The sequence below is a fragment of the Notamacropus eugenii genome, chromosome 1 (assembly GCF_028372415.1).
Source record: "Notamacropus eugenii isolate mMacEug1 chromosome 1, mMacEug1.pri_v2, whole genome shotgun sequence".
Classification (NCBI taxonomy): Eukaryota; Metazoa; Chordata; class Mammalia; order Diprotodontia; family Macropodidae; genus Notamacropus; species Notamacropus eugenii.
In genome coordinates this window covers 484545688-484572036 of record NC_092872.1, presented here as the reverse complement: position 1 = coordinate 484572036, position 26349 = coordinate 484545688, and the positions used below count along the sequence as shown (strand labels likewise).

Sequence of the window (26349 nt, the reverse complement as noted above, 5' to 3'; positions counted from 1 at the left end):
AATGCTCAAATTTCTCTGCATAACCGCCAGTAGGAAAAAAATACAAAAATCTAAATGCCTATGATTTCTCTGTTCCCTTAGAGATCACTTTATTTTTATGTTTATTTAGGAAATGATGAGAAGTTGGGTCAAGGGCCCCATTTCAAACTATAGCATGAAATAAGTTTATTCAGTTTAATTCACTGAGCCTTATTAAGTGCAAGGTCTTTTCTAGGTTGCAGAGAAGTGTAAAATAGTACAGCCCCTGCTCTCAAGAAGGGCACATTCTACTAAAGGGGATATACCATATGCCAAGAAGTGTGATAAATGGTAGAGTATGATGGGAGCAGAGAAAAGGAAGGAAAAGGGAAGAAGCATTTATATAGTACCTACTATGTACCAGGCATTGTGCTAAGTGCTCTACAAATATCTCATTTGATCCAGAGAAAGTGCTCTAGGAAAATTTTAGGAGGAAAAAATAATCACTTGTTTGTGAAGAGGTCAGAGAAGGTTTCATGAAGGAGGTGATACACTGTCTTTGCCTTAAAGAGAAGAAATTTCAGTGGACAAATATAAGGAAGTTGTGGGACAGGGAGGGTCAAAGAATGACCTATATGAATACTTGGAGGAAAAAAAGCAGTGTAAGATCAGGTTACATCCAAGGTTCAGTTTGAAGGGAATATAGATTGTGTGTGAGAGAAGTAAGATTGGATCTAGACTATGGCAGGTTTAAAATGCTAGGCTGAATGTGTATTTTATCCTATAGACAATAGAGAGCCACTGAAGATTTTTTTTGTAGGGAGTAACTTAATACATGTGCATTAGGGAGATTATTTTGACAGTGGCATGAAGATGAGTCAGAGCTGAGAAAGACTGGAGATAAGCAAACTAGCTGGAAATTATTAGAATAGTCTAGATGAGAAGGAAGAATTGTTCTGTTAAAGGGTAAAGTTCATAGCTTGTTCTCAGGCCCATCTGGAAGTACAGTGAAAGACAAAAGGGGTTCTTGACAGGAAGAAGAAAAACTCAAGAAGGTCCAGTTAAATCTACCTGCAGGCTGTGCAACCTCACAAATAATAAATGCTTGGTGGGGCCAGGGGATCGGGTTGGCTGGGTGGAAACTACACCAAATCTCAGAGTGACCAGTGGGTGGCACTGTAGGACAAGGAGAGGCAGATGTGGGGCTACTTGGGACTGCGGAGAGCTGTGTTGGGACATGAAGGATTTTGGAATTTGAGAAAAGTGTTCAAGAACAGAATTAGCAGCACACAGAGCCATGCAGCTGTACTTTTCTACCAGCATTTTACTTTTCTGTTGCTTAGGCAATAAATGGTTTGATAATTTATTGCCCTGAGCCCAGGCTTTCCTTTGTCCTAAGAGAGAAAAGTCTAGACTCACCTATTTTCCTCCCAGTGTCTAGCTATCTTTGCTGGATGACAATTTCCATCACTCTTTATTTGGGGGAAGCAGTAAATTTGTGGACGCACCAAAGTACTCCTTTGCCATCTAGTCTGTTTGTCCACCATGACTTGTAGATTTCAAATGAACATCATAAATTAATATTTATACTTTTAAGTTCTTTCTTTTTTTGTCATACCCATTTGGGCACAAGATCTTTCATTGCTTTAGGATATCTAAATAAAATGAAGCTATTTAAGTCATCCATAAGATTCCAAGTGGTACTTTCTGATCGCTATTCTTAGTCTATTAATGCAGCAACCAGGACCTGATAACTGGTTATCTTCTCAACCATTCTATTGCTTTGTGGCCCATTACATTATATTCAGTTTGATTTTAGGGTCCCTATTCCTCTCTAGATATATTGCACTACCTAGTAGATACTGCAGTATGCTTCTTAAACTCCCAATGAAAGCATCACCCAGAAGATGGCAAATTCTAATTTAGTACCATCTTAGTTGCCCTACACAGCACTGCATGTGGTACACTAGACTTGACTTCCAAAGCTTGTATCATAGAGAAATAATGGAGCTTCTGTGACTGATGGACCCATACCGAGGGCCAGAGTTTACCATCATGGAGCAGGTAGGATGTCAAGAGGTAGTAACTTAAAAGAGGGTGAACTAAGACTATTGATGTTTTCTCTTATAGCATCTATCGCCTGAGCAAGGATCATCTGACTTTCAGGGGGTCACTTTAGTGTTTTTGAAGAATATGATCACAGAAGGAGGTATGATATTATCGTTGTGGAAAGAGCTTCTAAAAGGTCTTGGACTTTGCTCTTCAATTTAGTAGCTACAGACATGTTCTTTCAGAGTTAGGAGAACCAGCCAGAGTATCCCACCTAGAGTAGTGATAGACTAATAGATTTATAGAGTAGGAGTGGGAAGGAACCTTAAAGACCAGCTAAATAGGGTGATGCTTCATAATCTGTGGGGGGCTAATCCAGCTAGCATTAGAAGCTATATGATACCATGGACAGAGAAATGGACTTGGTGGCAGAAGCCATGGTTCAGACATGATCTTCTCTACTTAATAATCATTGGCAAATCCCTTCATTTGTCTGATACTCAATTTCCTCATCTGTAAAATGAGGACACTAATACTCACACTACAGACTTTACAGGGTTTGTTGTACGGATCAAATGGGATACTGGATGGAAAGCAAAGTGCTTTGTAGCCCTTAAGTATCTGCTGCATAGAGCAATGGGTGGGTAAAGGGGGAGGGGAGATATACAAAGTTTAGACAGGAAGGGCATTGGCGCTTAGGTTCTATTGTGTGGTTTTTAACTACTATCTTCTGACATTCTAATCATGGTGGGAGGGAGGAGGAGAGAGATAGAGCAGTAGGGTCCCAACCACTTTGATCTAGATATTTGCTAAGAGAAACCTTCCTCCCCCATGAAACTTCTATTAGCCCCTAAATTCCCTTTGGTTCCATCATTAGTATTGTAGATATATTGCTAAGTTATTCAAATATGGACATGAGAGAAGAATGGCAAATCAAGGTATTTAATTAAAATACAGAACTGTGGAATCTCTATATATAAGCTCTGACAAAAGGTACTGGAGAATAGACAGAAAAGGTGCTTCCATAATGTGAAGAATGGCCAAGGAGATCGACCAGAACAATTACATATTGAGAAGACATTCCTGTAGCCCTCTCTTTTCCTTGGAAGTCTCTCTCTCTCTCTTTAGGAAGGCATCTAAATAATGCTAACCCTAGCAGCCTTCCCATAGATGAGGGATACTGGAATGGTTTCATAGCTTGAAAGATAATGCATCATTGGAGAACTTGAACAGTCCAGACCCTAAAGGTTCCAATGACTTCCTAGGAAGATCCATGGTAGACTGGAACCAAGAGAACTGGCACTCACATGCATGTGTTCATAAATCCAAAAAGGAGAACTAAAGTTCAGGAGAGAAAGCAGGGGATGTCAGAATATGTTGATGTTAAACTCAGCAGGAAAGTCATTGTCTGTTGTTCATAGCCTTGAGTGTTAGAAGGCTGTGTGATATGACCTTGACATGGTTCCTTGGGCAAATGCCTTGAACTCAGGTTCTTCACATCAGAAGAGGGTATGGGAAGAGAGGATGGGATAGACTATTGATTTAGAATGCTAAGGGAAGATGATTCTCCAGTAAGGAAGTGGGAAGGAGGTACTAGTGCACTTTGACCTAAAAAAAATAGGAAGTCATCAAATATCATTGGCTTGAGGGCTGATTCTGAGGTCCTTACAAAGGCAGAATCCCCATCAAATGACATGGGGGTTTTGTCTCAATAAGGGCAGAAAAGGTAGGCCCACCATACTCTAAAATCTATCCAGGGAATTTCCTATCACACTAAAAGGGTTTCTTATAAAAGTCAAGTGTCTAGGGATGGGTATAGTTGCCCATACGCAGGGTTCCTTGGCGTACTGAGAACTCCTCATAGTGGGATTTGTATGCCCTCTGGCGAGCTTTCTCAGATGGGAATGTATCAAGTTGGCGGTTCACCTGTAGACATAAAGGGAAAATGGGTTGGTGAAAATGAGCAAAGGAAAAACATCACCTCATACTTAAAGACCCCCTCCTTGACCTCTGCTGTCCTGCTTTTATAATACCTACTATGTTCCAGACAATGTGATAAATACTTTTCACAAATATTATCTCATTTGATCCTCACATCAGTCCAGGGAAATAGGTGCTATTATTAGCCCCATTTTATAGTTGAGCAAACTGAGGCAGACAGGTTAAGTAACTTGCCCAGGATCACACAGCTAGTAGTGGAGGCCAGATTTAAACTCCAGACCAAGTGCTGCCCCACCAGCTGCCTGTTGGTTTGACATATAAAACTCACCACACAGAAACCTAATGCTTGTTCTTCATGTGATTACATCTTTCCATCTTTTCTTTCCTTTTGCTTCCCATGTTTCCTTCATGGGGTGAACTTTCTTTCCTTTCCCCTTTTTTTCCTTCCCTTTTTCTCTTCTCTCTCCCTTTTCCCTCCTTCTTTAATCCCCTTGTTTCTTTTTCTTCTTATATGTGTTATCCTTTTCCATTTGCCAATTCTGCTTTTTAAGGCATTCTTCTCCTCATTGACTTTTTGGACTTCTTTTGTCATTTGGGTTAGTCTATTTTTTAAGGTGTTATTTTATTCAGTATTTTTGGGTCTCCTTTAGCAAGTTGTTGACTCGTTTTTCATGCTTTTCTTGCACCACTCTCAGTTCTCTTCCCAAATTTTCCTCTACTACTCTTACTTGATTTTCAAAATCCATTTTGAGCTCTTTCATGGCCTGAGACCAATTCATATTCCTCTTGGAGGCTTTGGATGGAGGAGCTTTGACTCTGCTGCCCTCCTGTGATTGTATGCCCTGATCTTCCTTGTCACCAAAGTAAGATTCAATCGTCTGAGTTCCTTTTTGATCTTTACTATTTTCCCAGCCAAACACTTGACTTTTTAACTCTCTACCAAGGTAGAACTCTGCTTCCAGTTGGGGTGGCTTCAGGGATTTTGTATCAGCTACTCGATCCCCCACCATCTGTGGGCCCAGAGCTCCAGAAACAGCCTCTGCCATGCTGGTGCTGCTACTGCTGCTGCTGCTGCCACTAACACCCACACTGCCCTGGGGCTGGAGCTGGACCACACCTGACCCCATACTCCTTTTTCACCCAGGTCCCACAGAGTTTTCCCACTGCCCTTTTTGGTGTTTGTGGGTTGAAAAGTTTGGAAACTGCAACAGATGCCAATGATTCACTCCCCTGAGGCCTACTCAGGCCAGTTTGTGCCTGTGCAGCCCACACCAGACTGTGCTCTGCTTCCTACTGGATACAAAACACCCTTCCTGTTGACTTCCCAGGTTGTCTTAGGCTGGGGATTTGTTCCACTCTGTCATTTTGTGAGTTCTATAGCTCTAGATTTTGTTTAGTCATTTTTTTTTACAGGTATTTGGAGGGCTTTGGGGGAGAGCTCAGGGGAAGTCCTTGCTTTTACTCCACCATCTTGGCTCCACCTCCCTCCTACATGTGTTGTCACATTTGTCTGTTGAAAATTGTGAATGCTTAGAGATTAGGTAGCCCCTACTTTTAGATGCAATGTAATACTAGAAATTGTAGCCTAAAGTAAACCGTCACAGAATGACTGCCCATGTGCTGTTGCATTCATCTTTTTAGCATTATTTGCAAAAAAAATGACAAATAACTGAGTAAAGGCCTTAAGAAGGAAAGTATATATGTGGAATAGTGAAATGAAAAATGTCACAAAGTGGCACTTCTATAAGTTAAATTTATATTTTACAATGTGTTAAGTGTAGCTCCACATAGATGGTTGTTTAATAAGTATTATTTCATAGTGAAGTGGAATCCTAATAGAATAGAATCTAATACTCAACACTGCCTTTACTTTCCTATTTTCCCATGATTCAAAGAATGAACTAGCCACCAGGCAAAGGGAGATTTCTTGATGGGTTTTCAATACTTCCCAGGGTTCCCTATGCAGAAACTTTGTAGTATTTAGGCCCCCCAAATTGTTATAGAACCCATCAAATATAATAGGGGGAAGAAGTGCTTCCATCTAAGGTTCAGCATCCCAAAATGGAGCAATGTCCCCCAAAGTTTCAGTGTGGGAATGATCCCATGTCAGGGGTTCCCTGTTACCTGTAAGTGTAAGGGCTTTTTTTAAACCAAAGATGATATTTCATACAAATGCATATTGTCATCTTTGAAGCGTATAGCCTTCAGAAGATGCCTGTGGTGCAAAAGGCAAATTCTTTAGTCTAGCACTGAAGATCCTCCACAGTTATATTTCCAGTCTTATTTCATAATACTCTTCTTCACAACTTTGCAGCCAAATCAGACTACTTGTTCTTCTCCAATGTTTTCTTTTTCTTTTACTTCCCACTTGTGCACAGTCACACAGACCAATCTCATACTCCAAATGTACTACATGGCTTTTGGCTATTGACATTCTCCTCTTCCTTTGAGGACTAGATGAGGGTTAGGGAACCTGTGGTCTCCAGGCCACATATGGCCTTCTAGGTCCTCAGGTGCAGACTTTTGACTGAGTCCAAGTTTTACAGAACAAATCCTTTTATTAAGGGGATTTATTCTGTGAAGTTTGGATTCAGTCAAAGAATCGCACTTGAAGACCTAGAGGGTCACATGTGACCTCGAGGCTGCAGGTTCCCCAGCCCTGGGCTAGGTCAATATCACTTCTTCCATGAACTTTGATATAGTTTGGGGAAGCCCCTGTCCCTAGTAGATGCTAAATGCTTTTGTAGGAGAGTTTTTGCCTTGTCTTGTTGGGGAATGGTGGCAGGGATTGCGGGGATGTGGGTGGAATCCTCCACAACACTTCTAGCTTTGACCCCATGCTACAACCTTCTCTGCCTTGCCAGAGACTTGGGTGAAAAATTTTTTTGTCTTATCTAGCCAGGGCCCAGGTCTCTATGACTCCTCCCAATCACTTCTTCATCATGTCCTGACACTGGTACCCTCCTCCTCCACTATCTCATTTCCCCTTTTCCAGTTCACCTTTATGTGTTGTCTTTAGAATATAAGCTCCTGGAGGGTGGAGACTGTCTTGCTTATCTGTATAGGCATAGTGCCTAACATATCTCTCTCTCTCTCTCTCTCTCTCTCTCTCTCTCTCTCTCTCTCTCTCTCTCTCTCTCTCTCCTCTCCTCTCCTCTCCTCTCCTCTCCTCTCCTCTCCTCTCCTCTCCTCTCCTCTTCTTTCCTCTCCTCTCCTCTTCTCTCCACCCAACCCCCTTGAAAGGGCAGAGTTTATGTTGTTTTTTTATCCTTGAATGCTCACTGCCTATCAAAGTTCCTTGCCCAGAATAGGTTCTGAATGAAAAGTTATTGGATAACACTGAATTGAATTAAAGATAATCTGATTAATAGTAATAATAACTCACATTCATATGGTGCTCAAAGGTTTGCAAAGTACTTGTTAGCAGCTGATGAGACTAGAGTATCTAGTATGCTATGTTATCTTAGTCAAAATCCAAGAAAAAAAACTCTTTATACTACTCTGTGGAAGGAAACATATAAGAAAGACAAATCCAAGAAAAGAAGTGTAAGCCTTTTTGGTTAAAATTTTATGTAATCAATATTTGAGCATTCCCATCTTTCTAAAAAAATGATGGAAAACATCTTTCCATCTGCTGCCATCATCTCAGAAATATCTCACTCCAGATAGAAGAAAACTCTGTCTAATAACTGTACAAGTCTTTCCCCTAAAATGATCTTTTCTGGCAGAGTGATGCCTCCTTTCAAATTACTTGGCAAGGCAGGGGATGGTGGCATGTGCCTGTGATCCCAGCAACTAGGGAGCCTGAGGATGACAAATCCCTTGAACTCTGTAGTTCTGAGTTGCAGTGGGTTGTTGGGCACCAACATGGAAGGATCCTGGGAGTGGGAGACCACCAGGTTGCTTAAGGAGGGGTGAAATGGCCTAAGTTAGGAATGGGTCAGCAAAGGTCTTGTGCTGATCTGAGTGGAACTGAGTCCATGAGTAGCTCTTTAACTTCCAGCCTGGGAGAAATTGAGAGACTCTGTCTAAAAAAATAAAAATTAAATTACCTAGGAAGGGGATAGGGTAAGAAATCTTCAAGTTCCCTTAGGATTTGGAGGGAATAACTGGAGAATTCACCTTCAGGAAAAAGACGTGTCTCCTGAGGTGGTTGTTCCTCACAGTATAAGCCGGAAGGAGCTAGCCAGTTGTGTGTCACTAAAGGATTCAGTCAAGCTTATAAGTGTCTAAGGCATAGGTAGAAGAGAAAGAAAAGCAGGGACAGGAAGAATGGAAAAGTAAAAAACAATATGGAGAGAAAGGGAGGAGGGAGAGAGAATTTAGAAAAGGTAAATATGTATAATGGGAACAAAACCAGAAGACCTGTGTTGAAGTCATACATACATATATGTGTGTATACATGTATATACATACATGTGTATACATACATCTATATAAATAATAGATGTATGACCTTAACCATCACTTTCCTTCTCTAGATTTCCAAATCCATCTACTAGGCCACACTGACTGTCCCTCTAGCTATTAGATGAGGATTATCATCATTGTTATGATCACTGCACACCTAATGGGAACTAATCTTAGGAACTACTCAGGGAACTCCATGGTCAAATCACACTCTTCAGCATGGTCCCCTCCTGCCTACCCCTGCCAACTAACCAACCAATCAATAAGCATTTATTAAGAATCCAACTATGTGTCAGGCAGTGTGATGAGCACTGATAATACAAAGAAAATGCTACAACAGTTCCTGATATCAAAGAAAAGGGAAAAGGACCTATGGGTACAAAAATATTTGTAACGACTTTTTTTTGTAGTGGCAAAGAATTGGAAATTCAAGATAATGCCCACAATTGGGGAATGGATGAACAAATTGTGGTATATGGTTGTGATGAAATACTATTGTGTTGTAAGAAATGATGTGTTGTAAGAAAAGATTGGTTCCAGAAAAACCTGGGAAGACTTATAAGAACTGATGCAAAGTAAAGTGAGTAGAACCAAGGACATATTGTACACACTAACACAATGTAATAAGGATGATCGGTTGTGAAAGACTTAATTTCTCTGATCAAGATGATGCAAAATTGAGGGGATGCTCATCAATTAGGGAATGGCTAATCCAGGTGTGTCATATGATTTTGATGGTATACTATTGTGCTATATGAAATGATAAGGGGGTGCTTTTTGAAAAATATGGTAACACCTACATGAACTGATACAAAGTGAAGTGAGAAGAACTAGGAGATCATTGTGCATGGTCACTGCAGTGTTGTAATGACAGTCAACTGTGAAAGACTTGGCTACACTGATCAATACAGTGATATAAGACATTTCCAAAGGATTCATAATAAAAAAAGGGAACTCTAAAATTTTAAAAAATAAATGTAAAAAAATTTACATGTAATTTGGAAATATTTAATGACATAAATAAAAATACTTTTAAAAAGCATTCCATGCCTTCAAAGAGTATGTGAAATATGACTTAAATAAATAAGACAGATGAAAGTGGCTCTGGGTCTGAAAGGATGAGGGACTTCTTTATTTTGTCTTAATGCTGACTGGGGGAAGAAGAAAGTTTACATGACTTTATTTTGTCCTACTACTGTCACCTTCTGCTCTGGTTACCTCAGTATCATCAGCCCCTACGTAACATGAAGTTTTGGGTCTGAGGCAAGTTGTTTGGGACCTGTTAACTCTACCAAACAACTTGCTTCAGACCCAAAACTTAACTCTACCAAGATATCCAGGTAGACTTTCACACATGATTACTGCTTAAGGCTCCAAGAATCTGACTGATTAGGTGCAGGGGAACCTGAAAATTTTAACCACTGACATAAAATGAGTGAGAGCACTTGGGAGAAGAAATTGGACATGAAAAAATTTGACTATGCCTGGACAGATACATCTTTAAGAAATACTCGATGCCAATGCTCAACACGAGTGGTCAGTGAAGCCAAGATTTTGTTCTTGTTCTTTTGAGAAGTAACATGCTGTAATAATAGCTGGCATTCAAATAGTACTTTAATGTTTGCAAAGTACTTTATGAAATAATAATTATAACTGACATTTATACAGTGCTTTAGAGTTTGCAAATTGTCTTACATCCGTTATATTATTTGACCCTCACAACAAATATGCTGTTAAGGAAAATACTACAGATGTTATTCTCACCATCATATGAGGCTTGGAAAGGTGGAGTGATTTGTCCACAGTCACAAAGCTGAGGTGACTAGTGTCAAGGATTCCGGGTGATCTCCTGAAAGGGCCTGTGATCTTTCCACTACAAAAGACTGCATTTATGAGCTTTGGGACAGCCACTGATCCCTCCAGATATCGATTTCCTGGTCTGGAAGATGGGAATAAGAATACTTGCACTGTCTGTTCCACAAAGTTGTTTTATTAAGAATGTTTTGTAAACCTCAAGTGAATGTATAAGTTTAGGGTGTTATTATTCAACCCTTCACTTTCAGAAAACAATTCCTTCTGTTTCTACATGCCAAAAATGAGAGTAAGAGGGAGCAGGAAGGAGAGAAAGAGCAAATACTGAGAGGGCGCTTAGGAGAGAGTGAGACATTGGAACAGAAAGAGAGCAAGAGAAAGAGTGAGATGGGAGAGAGGAGATTGGGATAGACCCAACTGGCCATCATGCTTTAGGGAAACACTCTATTTTAACACATTGGTTAGAGATGGCCCTTGAATTTTATAGGCCGTGTGACTTACTCTCTCCTCAGCCTACCTCTAACCCCCAACATTTACCATTAATTACACAGATATTACTCAGCATTTAGGCAGCGTGAACAGGTGTAACAGATCATTAGCAAACTGCTTTAGATCCCAGTATTCAATCATCCACAGCCCCTAACTGAGGAAAGCTGAAGCTCTGGTCATATCCCAGTCACCTACACACGTCTCCTAAGAGCCAAAAGAGGTAGTGTGGTACAGTGGAAACAGAATGGAACTTGGAGTGAAGAGACTCCTAGTCCTAAGTTCCTAGGACTCTGACAATTCCCAGGTGTGTTGCCCTGAGCAACTCAACCTCCTGGGCCTTAGTTTCTTTATCTGTAAAATGAAGATAATGAAATATATACGACCTACCTCAGAGAATTTTTGTGAGGACAAAAGGTCTCAAAGGACTGTGGTAATATGAGCTGCTAGTATGATTACTGTATTCTGGGCCGGTTGAAGATACAAAGATGAATGGAAAAATAATCTTTGACCCTCAAACGGTTCATGGGGAGATATGAAAAGTCAAATAACAGTATAACAGATGTCACAAGGCAGTATATGAATGAGTAAAGGCTCTGTGAGTGTACTGTACAGATAAGAAGTGCAATGAATTCAAAGGAGAACAGTAGGAGGGAGATCACGGTGTGGTCAAGAAAGCCTTCATAGGTTCACTGGGGAAGCAGGGCTTGAGCTGGACTTTAAGTACACATGCCGAGACGAGTAGGAAGGAGATTTCAGGTGAGGGAACTGGCTTGACTAAAGGCATTGGAGGTCAAAATACACAGGGTTTATTCCAGGCACACATGAGTAGATTCAAAGGAAATGTATCAGTGATTGGATCAGTTTATTATCTTCCACAGGACCTAAGGCACATAGGAAGCCTTCTATCCAAAGTCTAGTTGCTGCCTGGAAAACCCCTTTAGGGACCAAGAAGGGAATGGACACCCCAGGGCATTGATTAAGGTAGCCTTGAGAGTGCTAAACTCCAAGAGAGAGGCCCCTTTTGCAAAGTAGTGAATAGGACAGAATTTGAATAGTAATCTCTAGGAGACTAGGAGGTAGCAGTCTTGGTTCTGTGCCTAACTAGTTAGATGACCTTAAGTAAGCCCCTTCTCCTTACTGAGTCTCAATTTCCCCATCTGTAAAATAAGACAATTGGTTTGGATGGTTTCTAAGATTTCTTACAGACAATATATGTTCTATGAGCTGAGTGAAGGTTATTGCTCAGTAAGGAAGCTGACAGCACCTCTAATGCTCTTTACCCAATTTCCCCCAGAAAAAGCCAGCTTAAGTGGAAAGAAGGAGGCTAATTAAATTTCGAGCTTAAATCACCTGTGTAGGCATGACCCCAAAGACCTCAAATTTGAGGACACAGGGTACCCAGGAACAAGGAATTTCTTCTGAGCTGCTTCCAAATTAAGCCATCCAGAGTCTGTATCTGCCTCAAGCTCAGAAAATGTAATGGCTTTGGCAGGAGGCAGTTTCACAGAAAGGAGCTCTGAGGTGATATAAGGTCAATGTAAGTAAATAAGGTAAGATCCCCTCTGACTATTAACAGTGATCTGGGACAAGGGTTTCCACATGGGTTAGCAAAATAAAACTAGTCCCAATAAGCCAGATCTGATTGGGCATGGGTGGACACTAGCACATTGCTTTATTTCTGAAACAGATTTGCATTTGTATGTTTTTAGAAGGAATAGAGATTTTTGTTTACTGTCTGATCTGCTCTACTTCCATGACAGCATCTTGCCCGCTCTGAAGATAACTCCATCCTAAGACCTAATTCCTGATTGGTTAGTCCCTGCTTGTAACTACCCTATCCTGAGAAGTTCAAGCCACACTGCTCTGTCTTGGGACTGCATCACCTTTATACCAGCAGCTACTTTGTCCCTGCCCATGTACTCCCTTCCCCGCTCTCCTCATCCCATTCTCCTTCCTTATTCCTTTCCAACTCTTCTTAATGCTTTGTCTTCCTCAATTAGAACATAAGCTCCTTTAGAGTAGGGACTGTCCTATTTTCTTGATTTTATATCCCTAGCACCTAGAACAGTGCCTGGTGTTCAGTAAGCATTTAATAAATATTTCATCTATCTATATCCAAGAGGGCACCATTTGTCATTTACATTGCCACTCTACTACTGTTCTGGATCATAGCCATAGGATTTTAGATCTAGAAGGGAACTTAGAATATAGAATGTCAGGACACAGAATATAAAATGTCAGAACTGAAAGAGTAGTTAGAACCTAGAATGTCACCTGGAAAGGGCTTTAGGAAATGGAATTTTAGAACTAAAAGGGCTCTTAGAACACGGAATGTTAGAACTCTAAGGGGTTTTAGAACTGGGAATGTGAGAGCTGGAAGTAATTCCAAATGTCATCTAGTGCAATTTGCTAATTACAAAGATGAAGAAAACTAAGATGCAGAGAAAGGTCACATAACTGATTATTGGAGGCATCTAGGTGGCACAACTAGGCTTGGAGTAGGGAAAATCTGAGTTAAAATCTGGCCTTAGATACTTACTAGTCATGTGTCCCTAGGTAAGTCACTTAACCTCTGTTTGCCTCAGTTTCCTCAACTCTAAAATGTGGATAATAATAGTACTTAACTCCCAGGATTTTTGTGAGGATCAAATGAGATAATATTTGTAAAGCACTTGGCAGAATGCCTGGTACACAGTAATAAATGTTTGTTTTTCTTATTGTCCAAGTTGGCACTAGAACTCAGTTTTCCTGATGCTCAACTCAAAATTTTTACCACCACACTAAGCTGAAATTATTTATTTTCACCTTTTTCTTAAGTACCAAATTGTGAACTCTGTTTCCCCGACACTCTTGAATTATTAACTCCATTTTGATCCTTTTCCTGAAGAAAGCTCTTAATGTTCATGAGCAAGCTGGATTCATTGTGGAGATGGTAACTATGTGATCTGGAGTAAGAGGTGAGTGTAGGGGTGAGGGTAAGGTGTAGTGTTGACATGCTGGATTCTACTTAGTACATGGTAATTCATACAACTCATAATTAAGCTCTATGAGTCCAGGAATAGACAAGACCAGAGGGCAGCAAATTGGATTCTAGAATCTTGGATTACAATGGCCATTTTTTATTTATGCTTTCACATTTGGCTTGGGAAAGTCTCCTCAGCCTACCTTGTCAAAGGAGACTAGCATTTCCTTTCTACTCATTGATTTCTTCAAAATGAAAAAAAAAGAGGCAATGTGACTTAGAGGAATGAGCATGAAGTAAGGGAATTGAATCCTAGTCGTGATGCTGATTGGGTACCTTGGACAGTTCATTTAATTCTCTGAGCCTTAGTTCTTTATTTGTCAGGTATGAGTTTAGACTAAATGATCTCTAAGGCCCTTTTCTAGCACTCTATGATGTATATTTTCTAAGAGCAGAGACAGAGTGACTCCTATGGGGAACAGGATCTTCTGGCTTTCCCTATTACTCAGGGATCATGGTAACACTTAATATGTCTTTTTTGCTTTGTAAAATAGTGCCCAGGAATATCAAGGGGATAAAAGAAAGAACAAAATCAGTGTTACATGAATTCACAAGCCTAACAGTAAAGAGTTCAATATATGTCTAGTTTCTTGGGCCAACCTGTCTTTTCTTAAGGCCCAGCAGTATTTTCCCAAATCCAGAGGAATTACCAGGCCCTTAAAGGATACCTGGAATATGGGGAATTGGTGTCCTATGCTCTCAGTGATTTAAATGTAGTCCTTCCTGGAGGTGATTTCATTTAGTCCATGCTCATTGATAGATAACAAGGTGATTCTGTTATGATGCTTCTGACCTTCCCAGATTGACATTTGGACACCACAATGGGAAATGGAAGAGGAGAATAAGAACTATTAACCAGGTTAAGGGAAAAAAAATTACCCTAAAGAATTTATTTTTAAAATCCACTAATCTGAATATAGTTGGGGGGAGGGGGAAAAGGTGGGAGAGAATAAAAAGAAGGAGTTTTGCATTTTGTTCGTCACATTGGGAGGTTGTCTGTTCTAATGAGGGGCACTTTAAAATCATAGTCCTAGATCAGTGATCAAGTCAAATTTGGGGTGGCTTAAGTTCATAGGCATTTGTAGAACAGAAATTAGTTCAAGATGTAAGTATAGAACAACTGCCTAAATTCTAATTCATCATTTCCCAATTTATATTTTTAAGTAATTTACTAGGATAACATTATCTCCAAGGACAGTTAGTTGGTCACTTAAATGGTTTGTTCTCCTACTAGCTTAATTTTTTCAATAGTCCTGAAATATTTGATCATTTTCATCTCCACTCTTTTTCAAACGAATATTCATCTCATTTGCATGGTGCTCTGGCTTTGTGGCTAAGTTAATCTCCCACCTTCTTCATCAAAGACTATGATCTCTTCAAATTTTTAAGACCAAAGCAGTTTTATATCAAGAAAGAAAATTTCCCTGCTTCCCCCATAAGGTTTCACTTGTGGTTTCAGTCATGTGAACAGGTCATAACTAAGAATGATCTACCTCTGGGCATACCCTGTAATGGTGATCAAAGGATTATCTCTGACATATGTCACATGTGCCATGAGCTTCCTAGTGGTGCCTAGGAAATTAGATTGCCTAAATACTGTACATTGCAGAGAACATGCGGATTTTCATTCACAGAGGAAGTTACTTACACTTGAAATCACATGTATATATGCTTGAGTGTCTCCAAATTGTATGAAATGTATGCTTAGCATTGCATGTGCATGCATGAAATCTCTCAGTGCTCCCCTGTAATTCCTCATCACAAAGGATCATATTGTGTCATAAGAAAAAGAAAGTTTGAGAAATCCTGCCCTAAAAATCAGTAATGGAGCCCTCCTAAGGATGTATCGTTTGGAAACATAAAGACTGAGCATTTTCTGTTCCCAGAATAGAACCTAAGACCAGAGACTCTTCCTACACCCTATTGCTTCATAATGATAATAGGATATGGATCAGACCTGTGATTTCACTGGGTAACAGGTGAGGAGACTCCCTCTGCCAATGCAGATCAGCACCTTCTCTGTACCTAATAATCTTAGTATTTTTTGTGTGTGTGTCTTGGACCCCTTTGGTCATCTGGTAAAGAAAGTCCATGAGTCCCTTAGAATGATGTTTTTAAAATACATAATATAAAATGTCAAGATTACAAAGGAAACTAATTATGCTGAAATATAGTTATCAAAAAACTTATTTAAGTTCATGGACTTTTGATAATACTGCTGCTAGGTCTATATTCAGTAGATTAAAAAAAGAAAAATGCCCTTATGTAAATATATATACATATATTATCTATCTATCTATCTATATCTATCTATCTTTCTATCTCTCTATCTATATATTATATATATACGTATATATCAGCTCTTTCTGTGGTGGCAAAGATTTGGAAACTGGGGGGAATGCCCATCAATTGGGGAATGACTGAACAAGTTGTGGTATCACTGTGATGGAATACTATTGTGCTATAGGAAATGATGAAGAGAATGGTTTCATAAAAACTAAGAAGATTTATAAGAACTATTACAAAGTAAAGTGAACAAATCTAGTAGAACATTGTTTACAGTAACAGCAGTATTGTGAAAGACTTGACTACTCTGGTCAATACAATGATCCATGACAATTCCAAAAAATTCATGATAGAAAATGCCATCTACCTCCAAAGAGAGAGAACTGATGGACACTGAGTGCAGTTTGAAGCATATTTTTAAAAATTTTATTCTTCTTGCTTCCCCCCCACCCAAGATAATTAATGTGGAAATTTTTGCATGACTTAATATGCAAAACAAGTATTACATTTCTTGCTTCATCAATAGACAAAGAAGGGATTGGAGGGAATTGAGAATTTGGAGCTGAAAATTTTTTTTTAATTTTTCTTAACTTACTTTTTTCTTTTTTATTAATGAATTTGTTTTCATTGTCAACATCCATTTCCACAAGACTTTGAGTTCCATATTTTCTCCTCATCTCTCCCCTCTCCCCACTCCAAGACAGCAGGCATTCTAAATAACACCTCCCCCAATTGTCCTCCCTTCTATCACTGTTGCCCCCCCTTTCTTATCCTCTTCCCTTCTATTTTCCTGTAGGGTAAGAGAGATGTCTATACCTCATTGCCTGTATAACTTATTTCCTAGTTGCATGTAAAAACAATTTTTGACATTTGTCTTTAATACTTTGAGTCTCACATTCTCTCCCTTCCCTCCCTCCCCACTGTAATGGTAATTTAAATGGAAAGATCTTTCTCATTAATTAATAGGCCCATATGATTTGGAAGCCTGGCTCACATATGGTGGGAGGAGCTTGCTGAAGAAGCAGAACAGGAAGGGTAGAACAGAACCAGGAGGAAGTGACTGAGTGGAGTCAGGTCAGAGGGGAAAGAACACAGGTCAACTGACATAGACCCACTCACACAGGCCCACTGACAGGGACCCAAATGACATATTGTAACAGCTAATAGTTAGAAGGCCCTGCCTGAAGGAGGGGAGGTTTGAGAATGGCTTTGCCCTTTGCTGTGATCATGTTTATTAACTTCTTGGTCACCATGACAGATTTTGCTTTCTGGTTCTGGGATTTGGCTTTTTGGTGCTTAAATAAATGTTTTTCTTCTGCCTTCTATATGGAGAATCTTTTGTATTTTGTGACTGAGAACTACACTGGCATATCCATAGTCATCACCAGTGCTGTGAATATTGCCTTGGTGATACACCCACTCACCCTCATTGAGAATGCAAGTATTTCAATATAAGTTATACATATGTAGTCATGCAAAACACTTCCATAATAGTCATGTTGTGAAAAACTAACTATATTTCCCTCCATCCTATCCTGCTCCCCATTTATTCTATTCTCTCCTTTGACTCTGTCCCTCCTCAAAAGTGCTTCTGTCTGATTACTTCCTCCCCCAATCTGTTCTCCCTTCTATCATCCCCCCTCTCCTATTCCTTCCCCACTACTTTCCTGTAGGGTAAGATAGATTTCCATATGTAGTTGAGCATGTGTGTTATTCCCTCCTTAAGTCAAATCTGATGAAAATAAGGTGCACTCATTCCCTCTCACCTCCTCCCTCTTCCCCTCCACTGTAAAGGCTTTTTCTTGCCTCTTTTATGTGAAATAATTTACCCCATTCTACCTTTCCTTTTCTCCTCCAAGTACATTCCTCTCTCACCCTTTAATTTTATTTTTTAGATATCATGCCTTCATATTCAACTCACCCTGCTTAATACTGAGAAAAGTCTCAAGAGTTACAAATATCATCTTTCTATGTAGGAATGTAAACAGTTTATTAAGGCCCTTATGATTTCTCTTTCCTGTTTACCTTTTCATGCTTCTCTTGAGTCTTGTATTTGAAAGTCAAATTTTCTATTGAGCTCTGATCTTTTCGTCAAGAATGCTTGAAAGTCTTCTATTTCATTGAATATCCATTTCCCCCCCTGTAAGATTATATTCAGTTTTGCTGGGTAGGTGATTCTTGGTTTTAATTCTAGCTTCTTTGTCCTCTGGAATATCATATCCCAAGCCCTCTGATTGCTTAATGTAGAAGCTGCTAAATCTTGTTTTATTCTGACTGTGGCTCCATAATACTTGAATCATTTCTTTCTGGCTGCTTGCAACATTTTCTCCTTGACCTGGGAACTGTGAAATTTGACTACAATATTCCTAGGAGTTTTCCTCTTAGGATCTCTTTCAGGAGGTGATAGGTAGATTATTTCAATTTCTATTTTACCCTCTGGTTCTACAACATCAAGGCAGTTTTCCTTGATAATTTCTTGAAAGATGATGTCTAGGTTTTTTTTTCTGATCAGCACTTTCAGGTAGTCCAATAATTTTTAAATTATCTCTCCTGAATCTATTTTCCAGGTCAGTTGTTTTTCCAATGAGATATTTCACATTCACTTCTATTTTTTCATTCTTTTGGTTTTGTTTCATAATTTTTTGATTTCTCATAGAATCATTAGTTTCCATTTGCTCCATTCTAATTTTTAAGGAATTATGTTCTTCAGGAAGCTTTGGAACCTCCTTTTCCATTTGGCTAATTCTACTTTTTAAGGCATTCTCTTCATTGTTTTTTTGGACCTCTTTTGCCATTTGGGTTAGTCTATTTTTTGAGGTATTATTTTCTCCAGTATTTTAGGGGTAATCTCCTTTACCAAGCTGTTGACTTGTTTTTCATGATTTTCTCACATCACTCTCATTTCTCTTCCTAATTTTTCCTTTGCTTCTCTTACTTGATTTTCAAAATTCTTTTTGAGGTCTTTTAATGGCCTATGACCAACTGATATTTTTTCTTGGAGGCTTTGGATGTAGGAGCTTTGACTTTATTATCTTCTTCTGGTTGTATGATTTGATCTTTTTTGTTGCCAAAATAAGATTATATGGTTTGAGTTTTTTTCACTGCTTGCTCATTTTCCTAGCCAATTACTTGACTTTTTCACTCTTTGCTAGGGTAGGATTATGCCTGCAGTGTGGAGGGTGTATTGCCTCAAGTTTAAGGAGTTTTGTACAGCTGTTTTCAGAGATCCTTCTAGGAACCTGTCAATTTTCAGTTGTTCCAAAGTGATATGATCAAAGGAGAGGTGTTTACTCCTCTCCTGGCCTGTGCTCTGGTCTGTGAGTGACCACACGTACTCTTTTCTGTGTGAGGAGGATTCCCTCTCCACTGCTGACATTAACTCTGCCACACCAGCACTCCTCACCTAGGACTGTGACCCAGATCCAAGCATGTACAAAGCAAGAAAATCCTGCCTCAGTGCCAGCAAAGAGATGATTGCAATCCCCCTCTGATCAACTGTTCAATTTCCCCCACCATCTGTGTCCCCAGAACTCAGGAAGCAGCTGCTGCCACTGCCATCCCAAGGCTGCAGCCAGACCATACTCCTTTCTCACCCAGGTCCAACAGACCTTTCTTACTGGTTTTCTAAGTTGACTTTGGCGTCTGTGGGTTGAAATGTCTGGAGACCACCAGAACTGCCAGTGATTCAGTCCCCTAAGGCCTGCTCCAGGTTTGCTCGGGGGCTGGATTGCACTTCTCTCTCAGACCAGTGCAACAGACCTTTCCTGTCAACCTTTAAGCTTGTCTTGGGCTGAAAATTTGTTTCACTCTGTCATTTTGTGGGTCCAGCTGCTCTAGAATTTATTTAGAGTCATTTTTACAGGTATTTGGAGGGACTTGGGGGAGAACTCAAGTAAGTCCTTGCTTTTATTGTGCCATCTTGGTTCCATCCCCAGATTTCAAAAAATGTTTTTTAAGTTCATGAACCCCAAGTTAAGAATCTCTCTCTTACAGAGTTACCTTGAGCACATTGGTTAAGTGACTTGGTCAGCATCACATAGCCAGGATGCATTACAGGTAAGACTGAACCCACATCTTACTGTCGTGAGGTCAGCTCTCTATCCACTATGCCATTCTGTCTCTCAATAATAATAATAAATAATAATAATAAACAACAATATTTATTATGTATTATATCATATATAAGTAATAATATATAGTGTTTTAAGGCTTGCAATGTGTTTAACATACAGTGTCTCATTTGATCACATCTGAGACCCAGAAAATGTTATCAGGCATTTAGCATGACATTTGTAAAATCATGGAACTTCACAGTTATAAGGAACCTTGTCAGTTGTCCAATCCTACCTTTGCTTTAAAAAAAATCTTCAATACAAGTGAAAACTGATCATTCAACCTTTGATTGAAGATTTTCAGTGAGAAGGATCCCACTACCTCTTGAGGTAGTCTATTCCACTTTAGGCTGGATCTAATTTTAGGGATTTTTTTCCTTTTTGACTTTCACCCATGCAAGATTGCATCACATCTTTTTTTCTGACTGCCATATGTAACTGGAAGCATAGAGCACCACTATGGTATAGTGGATAAAAAACAACTTTGAAGGCAGGAAGACTGAAGTACTAGTCCCACCTCTGAATCACACTGGCTATATGACTCCGGGAAAGTCATTTAACCTCTCAGTGCTCTAGACAACACTCAAAGTTGCAGAAAAAGTACAGGTTTTCTCATGAGGTATTCCAATGAAATCACTGACTCAGTCCCTTTCACTTTGTGGATGCATATGGAAATTATAAGTCCACCACCTGCCCCCTACTCATCACTTTCCCCCATCTTTCCTAGATAAACTGCTATCTAGTCATGCCTCCCCCCATCTTATACTTGTAGAAGTTAATTTTCTAAAATCCAGGTATGTGATTTTGGAATTAAATCTCCCTATTAAATTTCATCTTATTCTCTGTTGTTCTAATCTATCAAGATATTTTTGGATCTTGATTTTTTCATCCAAGCTATCCTAGGTTTGAATCATCTGAAAATGTGATAAACATACCATCTATGTTTTTATCCAAGTCATTTATTAAAACAATAAGTAGCTTAGAGACAAGCATAGATCCCTGGAGCACTCCATTAGTGACCTCCTTCCAAGCTGACATTGAATAATTGAGGACTTGTCTTTCAGTCAGTCCAGCCATTCAATCAGCTCTGAATCTAACTGTACTATCTAACCCATATTTCTCCATCTTTAAGAACAGCATGAAACTTTATCAAACACTTTGCTCCCCAGTTCTATTGATTAAGTAAGCCTGTCCAAAATAAGTGTGTGAGTGTGGGGAGGAGGAGATTAGTCCAGTATGACCCATTCTTGATGTAGCCATGGAGGTTTCTTATGATCAAAAATTCTTTTTAAAAGTGTTTACAAAAATCACGTTAAGATTTTGCCAAGTATAAGAGGTAAGCTCATTGGCCTAGAGTTTGCAGATTCCATTATCTATCCTATTTTGAACACTGGAACATTTACCTCCTCTAGTCCTGGGCTGCTTTTCCTGTCTCTCACAAGCTCCTCCAGATCCCTGACAATGACTTATCATTCACATTTGCCAATTGTCTGAATCTAAGGATAGTGACTTGAAATCATCAAGGGAAGTCAGATGTTCTGTGGCTAGGGGTGTGCTAGAGCCAGTTCTGGCTGCATGATAACAATAGATTGTCATATTTGCACTTTGAGCACTTACACCTGGGGAATCTGGAAATGCTATACAATAGGGGCTTCATGTATTATTTTACTGATTGTTGGGACTTCGGAAAGTGATGGAGAAAATAATGATGTAGATGAAACTTATAAGCATATCATGTATACAATGTTTCTTCATAGAAAGTCAGTTGTTCCACATTTACCAGCACACTTCTGTCTCTGCCATCTGACATAGCTGATAGAATTGATTAATTAATTAACTAATTTTTCATTAGCCATTTTGTTCTGCCCTTTCTAGTCCAAAGATATTTTCCCCTTGGCAGGGAAAACAGAAACAACATAAGAATTAAGTAGCTATGCCCCATAGAAACATACTTTGTTCTTTTCTGTCATCAATTATCGTTGTCCTGTCCACTCTGAACAGCTGTCCCATACCTTCTTCAATTCTCCCCCCACCAACCTGCTAGCTTTCAGAAGACCCTAATCCTCTTTCTCCTCTTTAGTTTTCCTTTCCAGATTCTGTTTATTGAGTTTTAGTACTCTAGACACTATCCTATGTGGCTGTGTTATATTTGTCCTTTCCTGCCTCTGTTTCCATCTCTGTATGTATTTTTATCCTTAAAATGCTTTAATCTGGCAAAATAGCAGATTAGAAAGACACACATACTCTAGCTCTTTCCCCATAGCCCATAAAATACCTGTAAAGAAAGACTCTCAACAAATTCTAGAGGAGCAGAAGCCACAGAACAACAGAGAGGAGATTTCCAGCCCAGGGTGACCTGGAAGGCCGACAGGAAAGATTGGCCACACTGGACATGGAGCAGAGTACAGCCCAGCCTTGGTCTTCTGGTGCTGGGAGGAGCAAAGCCAGGGCAGGCCTCAGGGGCAGTATCCCCAGCAGCAGTGGAGGTTCACAGATCCCTCAACCCACAAACACCAGAGGCAGCTTCAAAGGTCAGTGAGAGAGCTTTTTCACCTCTGTGACAAGGGAGCAGGGTTCTCTGCTAGCCCTGGCCCCAGGTGGCGGCTACTGGCAGGCATTGTTGGAGTCTCAGCTTAAAGCTCCAGGGGAATTGAGTAGCTGATCTGAATCTCAGCCGGGAGCCAAGCTGGGGAGTAAACTCCTCTCCCTTGATTGTGCCACCTTGGAGGAACTGAGAACTTACAGGTCCCCGGAGTACACCCTACTCTTGACAAAGGACCCAAAAGTCAAGTAACTGGATGGGAAAATGTCCAAAAAAGGGGTAAAAAATAAGACTATGGAAGGTTACTTTCTTGGTGAACAGGTATTCTCTCCCACCTTTCAGATGAGGAAGAACAATGTTTACCATCAAGGGAAGATGTAAAAGTCAAGGCTTCTGTGTCCAAAACCTCCAAAATAAATATGCAATGGTCCCAGGCCATGGAAGAACTCAAAAAGGATTTTGAAAATCAAGTAAGAGAGGTGGAGGAAAAATTGAGAAGAGAAGTGAGAGCGATGCAAGAAAATCATGAAAAGTGAGTCAATGGCTTGCTAAAGGAGACCCAAAAAAATGCTGAAGAAAATAACACCTTTTAAAATAGGTTAACTCAATTGGAAAAAGAGGTCCAAAAAGCCAATGAGGAGAAGAACACTTTAAAAAGCAGAATTAGCCAAATGGAAAAGGAGGTTCAAAAGATCACTGAAGAAAATAGTTCTTTAAAAATTACAATGGAACAGATAGAAGCTAATGACTTTATAAGAAACCAAGAAATTACAAAACTAAACCAAAAGAATGAAAAAGGGAAGATAATGTGAAATATCTCATTTGAAAAACAACTGACCTGGAAAATAGATCTAGGAGAGATAATTTAAAAGTTATGGGGCTACCTGAAAGCCATGATCAAAAAAAGAGCCTAGACATCATCTTTCATGAAATTATCAAGGAAAGCTGCCCTGATGTTCTAGAACCAGAGGGCAAAATAAATATTGAAAGAATCCACTGATCACCTCCTGAAAGAGATCCAAAAAGAGAAACTCCTAGAAATGTTGTAGCTGAATTCCAGAGTTCCCAGGTCAAGGAGAAAATACTGCAAGCAAGTAGAAAGAAACAATTTGAGTATTGTGGAAATACAAACAGGATAACACAAGATCTAGCAGCTTCTACATTAAGGGATTGAAGGGCTTGGAATATGATATTCCAAAAGAATAGCAACTAGGATTAAAGGAACTAGGATTAAAACCAAGAATCATCTACCCAGCAAAACTGAGTATGATACTTCAGGGGAAAAAATGATCATTCAATGAAATAGAGGACTTTCAAGCATTCTTGATGAAAAGACCAGAGCTGAAAAGAAAATTTGACTTTCAAGCACAAGAATCAAGAGAAGCATGAAAAGGTAAACAAGAAACAGAAATCACAAGGGACTGACTAACGTTGAACTGTTTACATTCCTACATGGAAAGATAATATTTGTAACTCTTGAAACTTTTCTCAATATCTGGGTAGTTGGAGGGATTACACACACACACACACAGAGAGAGAGAGAGAGAGAGAGAGAGAGAGAGAGAGAGAGAGAGAGAGAGAGAGAGAGAGAGAGAGAGAGAGAGAGCACAGGGAGAGTTGAATAGGAAGGGATCATATCTAAAAAAATAAAATTAAGGGGTGAGAGAGGAATATATTGGGAGGAGAAAGGGAGAAATGGAATGTGGCAAATTATCTCTCATAGAAGAGGCAAGAAAAAGCTTTTCCAATGGAGGATAAAATGGGGGAGGTGAGAGGGGAAAAGTGAAGCTTACTCTCATCACATTTGGCTCAAGGAAGGAATAGCATGCACACTCAATTTGGTATGAAAATCTATCTTACACTACAGGAAAGTAGAGGAGAAGGGGATAAGCAGGGCGGGGGATGATAGAAGGGAGGGCAAATGGGAGGAGGGAGTAATTAGAAGTAAATATTCTTGGGGAGGGACAAGGTCAAAAGAGAGAATAGAAGAAATAAGGGGCAGGATAGGATGGAGGGAAATATAGTTAGTCTTACACAACATAACTATTATGAAAGTTATTTGCAAAACTACACAGATATGACCTATATTGAATTGCTTGCCTTCTCAGTGGGAATGGGTGGGGAGGGAGGAAGGAAGAGAAGTTGGAACTTAAAGTTTTAGGATCAAATGTTGAGAATTGCTTTTGCATGCAACTGGGAAATAAGAAATACAGGTAATGGGGTATAGAAATTTATCTTGCCCTACAGGACAAGAGAGAATATGGGAATAAGGGAAGGGAGGGGTGTTAGAAGGGAGGGCACATTGGTAGAAGGGGCAATTGGAATGCAACGCATTTTGGGAGGGAGGGGAGAAATGGGGAGAAAATTTGGAACTCAAAATTTTATGGAAGTTAATGTTGAAAACTTAAAATAAATTTTAAAAGTGCTAAAAAAAAAAAGATAAAAAAAGTTTTAATCTGTGCTGGTAACTCAGATGTGCCTACATCTCCTCATCCTGAAAAAGCCTTCCCTTGATCTTTCCATTGCTCCTATCACCCTCTGTCTCTTCTGCCTTTTCTGGCTAAAGAACTCATGGACAATAGGTACCTTTAACTTTCCCCCTTCTCTCTCTCTCTCCTCTTAACCCCTTATAATTCAGCTTCTGACCTTATCATTCCACCAAAAATGCTCTCTCTAAAACTGCTCTCTCTCTCTCTAAATGGCTTCTTAATTGCCAAATCCAGTGACCTTTTCTCAGTCCTTATCCTCCTCCACCTCTCTGCAGCCTTTGACACTGTTAATCATTCTTTACTCCTTGATACTGTCTTGTCTCTAGGTTTCGGGGACACTGTTCTCTCCTGGTTCTCCTCTTACCTATCTAACTGTTCCTTCTCAGTCTTATTTGTTATATCTTCATCCAGATCACCCCTCTAACCACAGGTGTCCAACCGTGTTCTGTCCTGCTTCCTCTTCTCTTTTCCCTCTATTTTACTGCCTTTGGTGATCTCATCCCATGGATTATATCCCATGGATTTAATTATTACCTTCTATTCAGATGATTCTCATGTCTACTTGTCCTGTCCCAACCTGTCTGCTGACCTCCAATCTTGCATCTCCAACTGCCTTTCAGACATTTTGAACTAATATCCAATAGACAGCTTAAACTCAACATGTCCAAAACAGAATCTTTTCTCCTAATCTCTCCCTTCCCCCTTTCTCCTACATACCCTATTATTGTAGAAGTCAACACTATCCTCCCAGTCTCTCAGAATTATAACTTAGGTGTTATCCTTGACTCCTCACTATCTCTTACCCTCTCCAGCCCCTTACCCCAGCCATATCCAATTTATTGTCAAAGTCTGTCAATTTCATACTTGCAACATCTTTCCAATATGCCCCCTTCTCTCCTTTGATATGGCCTCAATTCTGGTGCAGAACCTCATCACCTAACACGTGGCCTATTTCAATAGCCCACTGGTAAGTCTGCCTGCCTCAAGTCTCTCCCCACTCCAATCTATCATCCATTCAGCCATTAAAGTGATTTTCCTAAAGCGCAGGCCTGACCATATCACACCCCCCAACCCTCACTAAAACAATCCAATGCTTTCTTACTGCTTCTAGGATTAAACATAAAATGCTGTGTTTGGCATGTGAAACCTTTCATAATTTAGACCCCACCTAACTTTCCAGCTTTCTTACATCTTACTCCCTGCCACACACTTTTCAATCCAACGACACTGGTCTCTTTC

The 26349-nt window shown here is 39.7% G+C and overlaps 1 protein-coding gene across 1 annotated transcript in view; it reads right to left on the bottom strand.

Annotated features, from left to right (window-relative positions):
* Positions 1–2933: 2933 nt before the first annotated feature.
* Positions 2934–26349, bottom strand: part of CFAP77 (cilia and flagella associated protein 77) — a 185580-nt gene continuing 162164 nt past the window's right edge. Inside the window, exon 6 of the mRNA XM_072632786.1 lies at positions 2934–3933. Coding sequence (XP_072488887.1) covers positions 3811–3933 — 123 coding nt within the window. The 3' untranslated portion in view covers positions 2934–3810. The remainder of the gene's footprint in view (positions 3934–26349) is intronic.